General features: G+C 37.7%; 1 protein-coding gene across 4 annotated transcripts in view; it reads left to right on the top strand.

Moving 5' to 3' along the window:
• Positions 1–15,976, top strand: part of GOSR1 (golgi SNAP receptor complex member 1) — a 59,867-nt gene that overhangs the window by 9,964 nt on the left and 33,927 nt on the right. For all 4 annotated transcript variants that reach the window (XM_006863202.1, XM_006863205.1, XM_006863204.1 and 1 more), the window contains 3 exons: positions 3,657–3,744; positions 6,742–6,849; positions 13,595–13,686. In XM_006863202.1, the coding sequence (XP_006863264.1) occupies positions 3,657–3,744; positions 6,742–6,849; positions 13,595–13,686 (288 nt within the window). The remainder of the gene's footprint in view (positions 1–3,656; positions 3,745–6,741; positions 6,850–13,594; positions 13,687–15,976) is intronic.

Genomic DNA, 15,976 nt, shown 5'->3' on the forward strand with positions numbered 1-15,976 from the left:
AAAAAAAAAAAGAAGAAGAAGATGGAAGGAATACACAGTCACTTTATCAGAAGAAATGGTCAGTGTTCAACCATTTCAAGTGGCAGCATTAAGAAATGAATCTTGGAAAAGTGTGTTGATGGGAACCAGCTCTCCCCAGTAGTAGAACCTAAAGGTAGCACTCAGCCTCCGAGGGACTGGCATCCGTGGAAGTCTCAAGCATATGATCAAGAATCAACGCTACTTAAGGAATCAGTCCAGGCTGCGCAGAAAGCACTGGCAAAAAACAGCTCCAGGAATTCGAAAAATATAAATTGAAATCTTTCAACAAACTGATGCAGCACTGGAGGCACTTACTTTCTTTGCCACTTACTTAATTTCTTTGCCAAGAAATTTGGAAGACAGCGACCTGGCCAGTTTATTGGAAGAGATCTATATTTGTGCCTATTACAAAGAGAGGTGACACATGGAATGCAGAAATAATTGAATTTTGTCATTAATATCACATTCAAGTAAAATTTTGCTAATGATAATTTAAAAAAGGGAACTGCCAGAAATTCAAGCTGGGTTCAGAAAAGAATGTGGAACTAGGGATATCATTGTTGGTGTCAGATGGATCTCGGCTGAAAACTGAGGATACCAGAAAGATGTTTACTGGTGCTTTATTGACTGTGCAGAAGTATTCAACTGTGTGGACTATGACAAGCTATGGATAACGTTGTGAAGAATGGATATTCTAGAACACTAAATTGTGCTCATGAGGAATCTGTACATAGACCAAACTACAGTTGAAAAGAACAAAAGGATACTAAATGATTTTAAATCAGGAGATGTGTGTGTAAGGATTATATCCTTTCACATATTTATTCAATCTGTATGCTGAGCAAATAATCCAAGAAGCTGGATTATATGAATAACAGATTGGAGGAAACCTCATTAACAACCTACAGTATGCAGACTTCACTTGCTGGAAGCAAAGAGGACTTAAAATGCTTACTGTTGAAGATCAAAGACTACAGTATGGATTGCACCTCAATGTAAAGAAAACAAAAATCCTCACAACTGGATTTCACTGTAACATCATGAAGTTGTGAAAGACTTCAGTTTGCTTGGATCCACAATCAACAATTAAGAAAGCAGCAGTTAAGAAATCAAATGATGATTTCATTAGGCAAATCTGCTACAAAAGACCTTTAAAGTGCTGAAGTGCAAAGATAAGCCTTTGAGGACTAAGGTGTGTCTGACTCAAGCTATAGTATTTTCAGTTGCCTCATGTGCATGTGAAAGTTGGACACTGAAGAACTGATACTTTGAATTATGGTGTTAGAGAAGAATATGGAAAGTACCATGGACTGCCAGAATAGACAAACAAACCTGTCTGGAAGAAGTATAGCTGTTAATGTTCCTTAGAGTCCAAGATGGCAAGACTTCATCTCTCATACTTTGGACAAGTTATCAGGAGAGACCAGTCCCTGAAGAAGGACATTATGCTTAGTAAAGTGGAAGGTCAGTGAAAAGAGGAAGCCCTTTCCCCCAGGGAGCTGGATAGACACAGTGACAGCCGCAGTGTACTGAAATGTAACAATTGTGAGGGCAGCACAGACTGGGCAGTGTTTATGCTGTCCATAGGGTTGCTCTGAGATGGAACTAAGTCCATGGCACCTAACAACAACAAAATATTTATGTATCATGTTCTACAGGAAATCAATTGAAATATTTCAAAAGATAGAAAAATTTAGACCTAGTTTGAACTAAAAATAAAAATCCTTATTATCTTTTTTTGATTATTAACACTGCTTTTTTACTATTACTGTGGAAATTACGTGGAAAAGAAATGTAGAAGCTAAAGTACATTTTGATGTTGAACGACGATTTGGTTTGTTTTCATCTGCCACACCCAAGGATTATCAGAGGGCAGTACAAAGTCTTCAGTAAGATTGGAGAATGTAGTTGTTGCCTGTGCATTTAGCTGTGTCCAGTATAACACAGATCTGATGGAGTTGCTTATTTGATATTATGAGGGCTTCAAAAAGTAGGTGGAAAAATTCCATTGTGTTCCGTTTTTCCAAGTTTTTTTTGAAACACCCTACTAGAGCTGCGCATGTCATCATAGATACTAGGTTCACCACCTGGGGACTGATGCAGGTTTGGTGAAGGTTAGTGATTTTTCAAAGTGGGGCAAAAGAAACCTTCAGACATAGAGTTTTAGGATTTGAATCTGTCAAAATAAATTTTACTTGTAAAAATTAGATTTATAACTGTTCGAATTTTAAAAGCTAGCTCACCACAATTTTGCACAACATCTGAGAAGATAGCATAGTATGAATGGAAATGTAGAAGGCTGGCATGAAAACTTTCCTGCTGGGTATGGGTATTTATAGTAGACTTAAAGTCAGTCCCGATTATTCAGTAACAACGTATCCAAATTATGTTGTTGTTATTGTTAAGTGCTGTCTAGTCGATTCTGATTCATAGTGACCCTTGTATAGGATGTACAAGGAGCGCCTTGTATAGGATGTACTAGTGTAAACTGTTGGTTGTTTTTAGGGGCCAATGAGTCAGTACCGAGTCATAGTGACCCTATGTACAACAGAACGAAACACTTCTCGGTTCTGGGCCAACCTCACAATTATTGCTATGTTTGAGCCCATAGATGCTGCTGCTGTGCTAATCCATCTCACTGGGGGTTTTCCTCTTTTACTCTGACCCTTCACTTTACCAAACATGATATCTTTCTTCAGTGACAGGTCCCTTCTGACAATATGTCCAAAGTATGAGAGACGAAGTCTGGCCATCCTGACCTCCAAGGAGCACTCTGGCTGTACTTCTTCCAACACAAATGTATTTGTTCTTTGGCAGTCCATGATACTTTCAATATTCTCTTCCAACACCATAATTCAAATGCATCAATTCTTCTAGTCTTCCTTATTTACTTTTGCATGCATATGAAAATACCATGGCTTGGGTCAGATATACCTTAGCCCTCAAACTGACATCTTTACTCTTGAAAACTTTAAAGAGGTCTTGTGCAGCAGATCTGCCCGTCATTTGATTTCTTGACTGCTGCTTCCATGAGTGTTGATGGCTGATCTGAGCAAAATGAAGTCTTTGACAACTTCGATATTTTCTCCATTTATATGGGTGTTATTGGTCTAAACTGTAGATCATTTAAACCTCAGTTTTATTTCTTTTAGGTTAGAGTCAAAGAAAGAAGTGAGAATTTAATTTGAGGTCTAAGAAACCATAATTGCTTAGGAGTAAAAAAATTTTTTTAAAAACCATCATTCTTCAAATACTCTATAGCTGAGTACATTTTATACATCGTACTTCATAGTTCTACAGTTTTAGTTCATATAATTTATTCTTTTGAATTCAACATTTAATTGGGTATTTTAACAAGTTACTTTCTGTCATTTGGAAAACAGTAAACATTTCAAATTTCTTTTAAGTTACTAAGATTCTATGTATTACTACAGCTTTGGAAATATCCACATTCAATTCTTTTTTATACTGAGTTTAATATTATAGGACATATGTGATTTATAGGAAAACTTCTATAAAAATGAAAAATTACTAAGAAAATGAATGTTTCACTTGAGCTCTTCAATAATAACTATTTTGACTATGCTTTAAAGGAGTAGGATTAACGGATTCCCTTTAATTGAACTTCTCTTTAGTTCTGACACAACACCCCTTTTAAATGGATCCAGTCAAGATAGAATGTTTGAAACAATGGCAATTGAGATTGAACAGCTTTTGGCAAGGGTAAGTGCTTTCTGTTAAATGGCTATTTTGCTAATAGCTACTTTTTTTTTTTTTCCTAAGATTCTCTTTCTGCATCAGTTGATATGATCATGTCATTTTTTTCCTTTGTTTTTATTTATATGTTAGATTATTGTTTTTATAATATTGAACCTGATATGACTCCTACTTGGTCATGTATTATATTTTAGATATATTGTTTATTTCTGTTGTCTAGGAGTTTGTTGAAAATTTTTACACATATGTTCATGAGGGATATTGGTCTATAATTTTCTTCCTTAGTGATGATGTCTTTGCTTGGCTTTGATATCAGAGTTATGCTTGCTTCATAAAATGAATTTGAGAGTTTTCCACCTTTTCTATATTATAGAATAGTTTGAGTAAAATTGGTGTCAGTTCTTCTGAATGTTTTTTTAATTCACCAGTAAGACCATCTGTGCCTGGACTTTTTTAGTTGGGCGTTTTTTAGTGACTTGATCAATTTCTTCACTTGTTAAATGCCTATTCAAGTTTTCTACTTAACTCTGTGTTAGTTTAGGTAGGTCATGTATTTCTAGAAATTTGTCCATTTCTTCTGGATTTACAAATTTGTTGAAGTACAATTCTTTTTTTTTCCAAATATATAATTTCATACACACAAAATAATAAAACCAATATAATTCACATTACTAACACCATTGAAATGAAATTGCACCTCGCTGTGTGATCTGTCTGTTCCTTCCTCGTTTGTTTTCCTTGCTCTGTTGCTGAGGAGTACAATTCTCCTACCAGTTTCTTTTATTCAAAACATTATCAAATACAGGGATAAGCCAAAAAGTGTTGCTGCCATGGTTCCAGTTCATACATGCACGGGGTTATTCCAAACAAAATGTGTTTAAACCTGTCTCTGTGATCAGTGGATGTCTGTAGACAAGTTCTCTCACTAATAAATACTTGTCTTAGTCTCATTAGGGTGCCTTCGAAAAAAAGAGGTCCAATCAAAACAGTGGCCTCCGAGAGGATCTGCTGGGCCCGTTCAATTCAAGGCCCAGAGGTCAGCTCAGTAGGTGACGGTACCTGTTTTCTTGGATTCCCAAGGGGGTAATCTTGGTAGATTTTCTCAATTGACACTATAATCATTTATAGTGTTTATTAGGAAGAAATTTAAGAAAATAGAAAACTGCGTCTGTGAGAAAAATGTTATGAAAGCTGTACCAAGGAATTTCTTTCCATCACAACAATGCCTTTTCTTCAAAGTTATCAAGGACTGTCCTACGTGAATTTTCTTGAGAAACCTAATCCTATCCACCCTACAGGCCTGATCTTGCCTTTTCTTTTAACGTTTTATTGCGAATTATGTGATAGTGTACATGGGAGAACATTAACTTTACATTCATCCTATCGTGTATCGTTTCATTGTCATGATTACAGCCCCCTCCATGCATCATCAACCAACCAAAGGATATACCCCGCAAGCCTGCCCCTTGGTCGTTAGCACACAACATCTCTCCCTCTCTGGGTCTAGATTCCCCAGCTGCTCCATCTCTTCACGTCATCGTCTCTGCTTTTATCTCTGGCGTCACTGTTTCTCTGGATAGGGTCCCACTCTCCGCTCTTCTCCCTTGATGGTCCCAGGGACCTCTGCTCCTAGACTGCAAAGTCAACCACTCCCCTCCTTTTGCTACAAAACGTCTACCTTTACCTTTCCAACCCTCACAGTCAGTACTGATAACAATTACTCACTTTTGTATCACAAGAGACCTATCTCCATCTCCTTTCATCAGCCCTGCCCAGACAGATTGGATGGAGTACAATTCTTGATCGTATTCTGTTATTTTTTATTTCTGTTGGTTCTGTTATGGTGTCATCCATATCGTTTATTTTTCATAAAAAACTACTTACTGTTGGGTATGTATTGGATTATAGTAATATAGACATGTTTATGAAAACTACCCATTCATTTAAGATATATATATGGATTCCAGGCCACTTGATTTTTTTAAAAAGCTTTTACTGTGAATTGAGTGAAGGCAGATCATCAGGTTTACATTCAACAATTCATTGCAATGATTACAGTCCCCTCCATGCACCATCAGCTAACAGTATTTACCTGTATTACCTTTTTTTTTAATGTACACATTGACAATATTTGTTGTTGTTGTTAATTTCAACTTATAGCAACCCTGTATAGGGTTTTCAAGGAGCATGTATATTGGTTTAAATGTCCAAAGGACACATTTTGTGAGCCAGGCTCCTGCCCACAGGCATACTGCCTTTCTCAGTCCATGGGCCTGTTGTCCTCTGCTGTTCTATCTCTATGCCATTGTCTCTGACACCATCTCTGTTGTTACTGCTTTTCTGGTTAGGATCCCTTGCACCTGTCATGTTCTTCCCTTTTAATGGTCCTAGGGTCCCCTGTTCCTGAAATGTCAGATTAACTGCTCCCCCCTTTTATTTATACGTTTGCTACATTTACAGTTGTGATAATCGCCATTAGTCATGATAACAGTTACTTGCAATTGAATCATAAAATCCCATCCGCATCATTACCATACCCATCTGGACAAAAGGAAAGCTATTCAGTAGGGATTCTATCTTACCCCCGTTGTTCTGACACTGAGTACCCTCATGAAAGCTTGTACAGCCACCTTGTGCCATTTTTGCCCTCCCCAGTTTTGATAGCTGAAGCCTAAGTTGCCCATCCCTATCAACCCAGTGCACTGTGGAGGCAAGCTTGATCCTTGATAAGAAGAATCCTTTCTTTTTGGTTGGAATTTTGGGCAACTTCATCCATAGCCGCTTGATTTTTGATAACAGCCATTCTCAGATTCTAAGAGTACTGTTTTTAGCTTTTATGGATTATTTGGGGGAAATGCTGAATCTTTGCCTAATCTTTTATCTTCTTGGGATCTTTTTTTGCTAGCAGCAGAAAAGAAATGTAGGCAAGTAGTTTGCTTTTAGCTATTTATTAGAAATTTCTGAAGTATTTTAATTGTTTTTCTTTCCTTTTTTTTTTTTTAGCTTACAGGAGTAAATGATAAAATGGCAGAATATACCAACAGTGCAGGCGTCCCCTCCTTGAATGCTGCACTGATGCATACATTACAGCGACATAGAGACATATTACAGGTAATATATTGGGCTTGAGATTTTTACATTATCACAGGAGGTTTGGTTTGTTTAGTTATTTAGTGTTTGTCTATAATATAGCTCTAATTATTCCTACCCTTACAATTGGGACAAAAGATACTTTGTTCTTGTTGTTGTTAAGTACCGTCGACTCAATTCTGACCCATAGCAACCCCTGTATAGGGTTTCCAAGGAGCAGCTGGTGAGCTTGAACCACTGACCTTGTAGTTCAAACAGCTTTGCAGTTTAATGCATTAGCCCACAGCGCCACATCAGGACTATAAAAAGTTACCTAGCAAATGTATAAACCTTGTATCTGTGAAGAAAGAAAATCAGGGATAAGCAAGCCAGAATATTTTACTTTTTTTTTTTTCTTTGACACATCCCACTGTCTAACCCACCACACCTCTTTCTGACTATTCCCACCTCTTTACTCCCCACACTTGGGGCATCCTCCTGGCGTTTCCACCTCTTTTCTCCCAACTCCTGTGCTTCCTTGTGACCCTGCCCACCTCCTCACTTCCCATACGTGACATCTTGCTGACCTCTCTCCCTCCTCACTCCTTATACCTGGGTAATGTTCTTGTCTCCCACTGTTTCACTTCTGGGCAACCTTCCTCCTCTCACACTCCCAGAGGCCTATTTCCAATGTCTATCAGGAGTTTTTCAAAAAATCCTTGAAAGGGAACTATGGTAAAAGTGATGCTACAAACTTGTTTTGTGTTACATTTTGCTTCTTGGTATTATAAAATTCTGACTATGTCTAATAGCTCTTTTGTCAGATGAAATTGAGTAATATTCATCACTAGACTGGCATACCTCAGAAATATTGCTGGTTCTAGACCACTACAATAAAGTTGTTGTTAAATGCCGTCAAATTGGTTCTGACCCACAGCGACCCTGTGTAGGCTTTCTGAGGAGCGGCTGGTGGTAGATATCATAATAAAGTGAGTCACACCAGTATTTTTTATTTCTTCATGCATGTAAAAGTTATGTTTATACTTTATTGTAGTCTACTGAGTGTGCAATAGCTCTATGAAACCGTCTGAAATCTTGTAAAAATGACCAGAATATGACACAGAGACAGAGTGAGCACCTGCTGTTGGAAAAGTGACATCACTAGACTTGCTCAGTACAGGTTGTCACAGACCTTCAATCTGTGATGGCACAGTCTCTGGCAAGTGTAATGAAGTGAAGCACAATAAAGGGAGGTGTGCCTATTGTTGGAGACCTGGCTACGCTAGCCTAGCAGTGATCAGGCACATGATCAGAGTATACTTTCATCGGGCTTTTAAGAAATCATGGATATGGGAATCATTTACTGTATTTAGTATATTGTTTAATAGCATACTAAATATGCCTAAGTCACTCTTAAAGATTTATATTTGGGAGGTGTTAAAAATGTAATAATGCAAATAGGCCAATATTTTTAATATTGAAAAAATGCAGCAATTATTCCTAAACTCTTGTTAAAACTAATGCAGAAATGTACATTCACTCCTCACCTTTGGACATGATTAGGTTCCAAAGACCAGGTGGTTTTGTGAAAATGGAGGGTGACTACATCACTGCATAACTGTCCAATTGCATCATTACGTAGCTGCTAAACCACTGAGAATCATGGTCCAGCCAAGTAGACACATAACCTTAACCCTCACAGCCACTGCTACCTTTGCCTTGCACCTTTGGTTTTTATTACTCCCCGATGTCCATTGTAAATGTGCAAAATAGTTGGATGGTAGATTTTTTACTATTTTAAATACAAAATGTCAGGTAACCAGTGGATGTATCTATTGGATTAAAAGCTAGCATCACATCACATTTGGTAAAGCACCAAAAGCATTCTCAGTTGAAAAAAAACCAAGGCGAAGATACCCACATGCAACACAGTATCTATCAGTGTTCTAGAAGTTCTTGGTGGTGTAGTTATGCAATAAAAAGAAGCAAGCAATAATAAATATAGGAAAGAAAGACACAAAATTAGTATAATTTGCAATAATAAGATATCTAATATACTCAAGCAAATTAACTGAAAAAGTAGTAGAATTGAATTCATTCAGATGGTGGGTTGCTAAATTAATATCAAAGCAAAGAGTTTGCCAACATACAAACCATAGAAAATATAATGTAAGAAACTAAATTATACTTAATTTAATAATGTTGTAGGAATTGTATGTGTAGAACTCTACTGAGGGGCATGAAACAAGATTTTAAGAGAAGAATTAATCTGCTTTTAGATGGGAAGATTTCTCACAAAAGTAATCAAAACCAGACGCCATTCCAGTGGGAGTAAAAGTTTTGTTACTGCTTCTGCTTTGTCTTTTTGTTGTTAATTGAGCAAAATGACATCAAAATTTATTTGGAACCATTTACATGTGAGAATAACTAGAGGAAAATTCTGGAAATGAAGACTAGTGAAAGGTGCCTAGAGTTCTGCCATATATTTAAACCTGTTAAGAAACTAGGGATAATTAAGACAGTTTGATTCTGGGGAGAAAGATGGACCAATAGGACAGAATAGAGTTCAGATATAGGCCCAAATATGCATAAGAATTTAGTTTGCGGTAGAGGTTGTGTCTTAGTTATTTGTTGTTGCTGTTTAGTGCTGTTGAGTTGGTTCTGACTCATAATGACTCTCTGTAGGATTTCTTGCTAGATCATAAATCAGTGGCTTTAACAAACAAATTTATTCTCTCACAGTTTAGGAAGCTAGAAGTCCAAATTTTTGGTGCTAGCTCTCGGGGAAGACTTTCTCTCTGCCAGCTCTGGGGGAGAGTCCTTGTCTACTTTCAGTATCTGTTAGCCATGTGTCCCTTGGAGATTCTTCATGTATCCTAACCTGGGTCTAGTTAGTTTTCAGCATAGGAACAGTTTGGACTCACTTCACTGCCTACTCTACTTTTTGGGTGGTAGTCCGGTCCCTACTCTGCTTTTCTTTCCTCTTATCTCATGTAAGCTAAAAGATGATACAGGCCACACCCTAGGGAAAAATGCCCCTTGTGTTATGTGGGTCCTGTTTGGCCCTGTAGGATCAGCTCTAGACTGCTAACCACAAGGTTGGCAGTTCATACTCACCAGCCACTCCTCCGAAACCCTATATAGAGTCACTATGAGTCGGAACCAGCTCAACAGCTCTTAATATCAGCAGCGACAACAACAGCAAAAATGTTGGATCAGAGCTGTGACCTGTATAAGGGTGTTGCATCCCACCCTGATTCCTACAGTTGATTGACTGATCATATTAGGGAAATGGTTGCATTTTCACCTAACTGCCAAATGACTGAGAATCATGGCCCAGCCAAGCTGACACATATTTTGGGGACACGCAATTCAGTCCATGACAGGTGACATTCTAAATCAATGTTTAAAACAGGGATTATAAAATTGTGTTGGAACAGTTGACTAATTGGAAAATATAAACATCAGCCTCTATCTCAATTCTCATATCTGTTATAAATTCCAACGGATCAACTATTTTTAGAGAAAGAAAAGTTCAGAATAAAGTATGATAAATCTATACCTTTTGAATGAGAAATGACTTTCTAAGCAGTTCTCAATACTGGAAACTGTAACAAGTGATTAATTTGCTTAACATACAGAGAAATTATAGAAATAAATAAGAAAAAGACAACCTTAATAGAAAATTGGACAAAGGCTATGAACGTATTGTTTATAGAAAAAATATGAGTGGCCAAAACCTACAAAAAGATACTTAACCATGTTCTCAATTAAAAACATATGATCAAAATGAGGTGATTATTTTCAGCAGTGGCCAAAACCTGCAAAAAGATACTTAACCATGTTCTCAATTAAAAACATATGATCAAAATAAGATGATTATTTTCAGCAGTCAGATTAGCAAAAATTTAACATTTGTTGCTCATTATTGACAGGCATGTAGCTAAGTGGTCTCCAATACTCCTGGTGTGGTGGTATAAGTTAATGTGCCACACTGCAAAGCCGTTTGAACTTCAAGGTCAGCAGTTCAAACTCACCAGCTGCTCCTTGGAAACCCTATACAGGGTTGCTGTGTGTTGGAACCGACTTGAAGGCACTTAATTAACAACAACAGCTCTGGTAGCGTAGTGGTTACGAATCGGGCTGTGAACCGCAAGGTCAGCAGTTCGAAAATACCAGCTGCTCTATGGGAGAAAGATGAGGCTTTCTGCTCCTGTAAAGATTTACAGCCTCAGAAACCCTGTTCAGGGTCGCTATGAGTCGGAACCGACTCGACAGCACTTAACAACAACAACAACAATAACAATACTCTGTATGGTGCTGTAAGATAAGCACTGGACTGCTAACCACAAGGTTGGTGGTTCAAACTCACCAGCTGCTCCTCAGAAACCCTATGGTGGTGGTGGTAGTGTGCCATGGGGTCAGTTCCGACTCATAGTGACCCTGTATGTAAATCTGAGGCTGTAAATCTTTATGGAAGCAGAAAGCCTCATCTTTCTCCCACGGAACAACTGGTAGTTTCAAACTGTTGACCTTGAGGTTAGCAGCCCGACTTGTAACCACTATGCTACTGGAGTTCCTTCCAGCCCTATACAGGATCGCTGTGAGTCAGAACTGACTTGGCAACACACAACAATAACAACAATATACTGTTGGTAGAACATAAATTAGTGTGGTCTTTCTAGAAGGCAGTTTGGCACTCAAAACTTTATATGTATGATTCTTTGATCCAGTTTTCACGCTAGTAGGCATTTACTACTCTTCAAATACACTTTTTAAAAAATGGTTTCTGAAATATATAACCAAGAATGTTTATTGCATCTTTTTGTAAACAGCAAAAAAAACACAAAAACCTAAATTATGATAACATCAAAAGGTAGACTTCTGTGTAGCTAACCTAAAGGTTGGTGATTTGAACCTTTACCCAGCTGTGCTGAGAACTCCACCCAGCAGTACTGGGGAAGATTGTCCAAACGGTTTCTGTTAAACCAATAAAATCTCTTGGAGCAGTACTACTTTGTAACACCAGGGTGACCATGAGTCTGAATTGACTGGAAAAGAACTGGTGGTAGTGGTTATATGCCATAGAGTCGGTTCCGACTCATAGCGACCCTGTACAGGGTTTCCGACCGAGGCTGTAAATCTTTACAGGAGCAGAAAGCCTCATCATTGTCCCGCGAAACAGCTGGCAGTTTCGAACTGCTGACCTTGCGGTTTGCAGCCCAATTCATAACCACTACGCTACCAGAGCTCCTTGGAAAAGAACTAGTGAGCATTAAAAAGAATGTAGATTTCTATTTGCCAATAAGGAAGGATTCCTTGACATTTTATGAACTACAGAAAGCAAGGTTTTCAACAGTATGATTGCTTTAGCATAAATAAAAGTAATAATAGATAAGCTTGTATATGCGCAAATATGTTTCTTGAAACGAAATAGTAATAACAATAGTTATGAGCTGTGGAGTAGAATGGTTTTTCCTTTTTTCTAGGGGTGTTTGTGCTTTTTAAAAAGATTTTTACCATGTCTATGTGTTAATTTTGATTTTAAAAAGGTCAACGGGTTTTCTGGGAGATGGGGTCTGATTTTTGTCTTCTTTCTGTACTCTGAATTAAAAAGAATAAATATTCCTTGTATCTTTTAAACATGTTGTTATTAAGTGCCATTGAGTCCGTTTCGACTCATAGAGACCCTGTATAAGGTTTCTAAGAAGCAACTGATGGAGACTTTAGCCACCTAGCAGACATAGCAAACTGTCCCTCATCTGATTATTCAGTTATGCTTGTTAGTAATCGCATACATGAGCCCTGGATATCCACAGATAAATGTAAAAACCTTCCCTAAAAGCCGAGACTATAAATTCCAAAAAGGCAAAGTTCCCCCCACAAAAAAGAAAAAATAGCTAAAGAGGATAGAGAGAAACACTGTTAACTGATGATGTATGGAGGGGATAATAATCAATGTAATGAAACAAGTCATATGAATGGTTGAATGTGAAATTGATGATGTGCCCTGTAAACTTTCACTCAATCTACAATAAAAACCTTAAAAAAAAAAAAGCAACTGATGGGTTTGAACCACTGATCTTGTAGTTTGCAGTCACACCAGAAGTCTGTGGTAGTATAAAAATGAAGAAAAATGTTTAAGGATATTCTTTACAGTTTTCTTGAATCTGTGCTTCCTTGAATTCGTTTAAGAATACAACTACTGTGTTGCTGTTAAGTACCATTGAGTTGGTTCCATCTCATAGCAACCCTGTATAGAGTTTCCGAGAAGCAGCTGGTGGGTTTGAACCACCGACCTTGCAGTTCAAACTAACCCTGCAGTCCAGTGCATTATCCTGCAGCCTCACACCAGGACTCCAAAATTACTATAGAAGCTCCAAAAGGATCAAATTTTTAAATGAGTTCTGTTGGATTTGGATACATTAATGAATAGAAAGAGCTGATTTACATTTTATTCTAGCCTCTTTGAAGATTCCTTAAAAGTTTTTTTCTTTATAATTTTGCCTCATAAGACAAGGTACCACTAAACAGAAGATATCTGTTTAGTGGTACCATTGCCTTAAAACCAAATTGGTTTCATTTGAAAGAAGTTTTTCACTCCTCAGGAAAAGTAGTTATTAAAGTTATTTTGCCTTTTGGCAATTTGATATCTTAAATAGCAAGTTTTTTGTTGTTGTTATGGTTGGTTTTTAACAAAAATTGCAGTGTGATGACAGTAAATAACTGTCTCAAGATGAAAATGTGTAATGACTTTATCTTGATACTGACTATTGATTTATTGCAGGATTATACACATGAATTCCATAAAACCAAAGCAAACTTTATGGCAATACGGGAGAGGGAGAACCTCATGGGATCAGTACGAAAAGATATTGAGTAAGTTACCTTTCATATTATTTAATAGAATGCTTATTCAAGTTTAGCTTTATGCCCATAGTTAACAGCAAATGGAATAGCAAGATTTAGGTTTTGGGTTTCTCATTTTACTGTTCTTTGAGCTATATGATCCTGACCTTCTTTTCTGGTCCCATCTCCTACTTCCTCTTGTTTAATCATCTAACCTTGACTTAATTCAAAGTCTGGGTCAGATGCTATCCTTTTTTTATTTTTTATTTTTTGGTGAAAATAGACACAACAAAACATGCACCAATTCAGTAATTTCTACATGTACAGTACAGTGGCGTTGATTACATTCTTTAGGGTATGTAACCATTCTTGCTATCCTTTTTCAAATTTTTCTTCTACCATGAACATATCTATTACTTTTGAATTGCTGTTATCAATTTGATCATTTGATCATACATGTTCTTGTTAAAGTGCCGTCAAGTTGGTTCCAACCCATAGCGACCCTGTAAATATAACCAAGGAAATACTAAACTTAAATCTATACTCCAGTTAAATTTAACCAAGCCACACCAGGAGTCCTCTTTATCTATTATAGAAAGATAAGGCATTCTACTCCCATAAAGATTAACAATGTCTTCTTTTTCTGAATTGTTCCTCCCACATTGACATTAGATAAATCCTTATCTAATCATTTGAGTTGATTGTTGTAAATCTTTACGGGAGTAGAATGCCTTATCTTTCTCCCGCGGAGCAGCTGGTAGTTTCGAACTGCTGACCTTGCGATTCACAGCCCGATTCGTAACCACTACGCTACCAGAGCTCCTTAATCTAGTGTTATAGGTAGTCATTATTAGCCCCATTTTACAAAACTTGATATTGAGAGACTTGTCCTAAGGTTAAGTGGAGTATGGATTTAAGTCTAGTATTTCCTTGGTTATAATCATACTGCTTTTCCTGGTGTCTGCTCTCCACTGTACTACGCATTGCCTCTCAACTAGTAGTTTCATTTTAGCAGCATGACCCTCTTTCTTTATTCCCTTTTGGAGTGTATCTGCAGTTATTTCAGTTAAAATTTTATTCTCAATACTTGATTATGCATCGAAAACAGAAAAATCAAAGCCCTGAGACTAGTAATAAAAAACATTTTTTTAGTAAATTAGTGTAGTAGTTATGAATCGGGCTGCGAACTGCAAGGTCAGCAGTTTGAAACTACCAGCTGCTCCGTGGGAGAAAGATGAATCTTTCTGCTCCCGTAAAGATTTGCAGCCTCGGAAACCCTGTTCAGGGTCGTTATGGGTCGGAACTGACACGAGGACACTTAACAACAATACATTGAAGACCAAGATGGAAATAATTAGGTATGCCAAAATTGGCAAATCTTTAGCTTCATCTCTGTGCTACTTAGACTTGAGTTGATAGGCTGCATCTGTCATTGTGAGGAAAACATTCTTTCAGTGGCTTTCTCGTTCCATGTGATGTATACTAAGGTGTACAGATTTTATTTCCACTTGAAAAAATGAATTTATAGGAGATAATAGATAAAGAGGACTCCTGGTGTGGCGCTGTAGGAGCAGCACTGAACTTCAAGTCACAAGGTCAACAGTTCAAACCCAACAGCTGCTCCTCAGAAACTCTATACAGGGTTGCTGTGAGTCAGAACTGACTCGACAGTGCTTAACAACAAAGAGATAAAAGAAAGGAAAAGTAAGAGTTGTTTTTTTTCCCCTAAATTTTGTTGTTGAGGATATACACAGCAAAACATACCAATTCAACAGTTTCCACATGTACCGATTAGTTACACTGTTTACTTTCCTGGAGTTGTTCAACTATTATATTTTTTTAAATGTTTTATTGTGAATTATATGATAGTTTACATGAGAGAACTTTAGTTTTACTTTCATTCCATCGTATATCATTTCATTGCCATGGTTCCAATCCCCTCCATGCATCATCTTCCAACCAAAGGCATATCCTAGAAACCCGTCCTCTACACTTCCCCTTCCCTCCCCCCCACCCCAGTCAGTCTTTGGCCCACAGTCCCTCTCCCTTTCTGGATCCAAAGTCCCCAGCCGCTTCATCCCTCCATGCTATCGTCTCTGTCTCCATCTCAGGCATCCCTGCTTCTCTGGGTAGGGTCCCGCTCTCTGCTCTTCTCCATTGGTGGTCCCAGAGAACTCTGCTCCTAGACTGGGGAAATAATCACTCCCTTCCTTGCTACAAAATGTCTACCTTTGCATTTCCAACCCTCACAGTCCGTCTTGATAACCATTATTCACTACAGTATCGTGAGTAACCCATCTGTATTTCATTTCATCAGCTC

The sequence above is a fragment of the Chrysochloris asiatica genome, unplaced genomic scaffold, assembly GCF_000296735.1.
Source record: "Chrysochloris asiatica unplaced genomic scaffold, ChrAsi1.0 scaffold00054, whole genome shotgun sequence".
Taxonomy (NCBI): Eukaryota; Metazoa; Chordata; class Mammalia; order Afrosoricida; family Chrysochloridae; genus Chrysochloris; species Chrysochloris asiatica.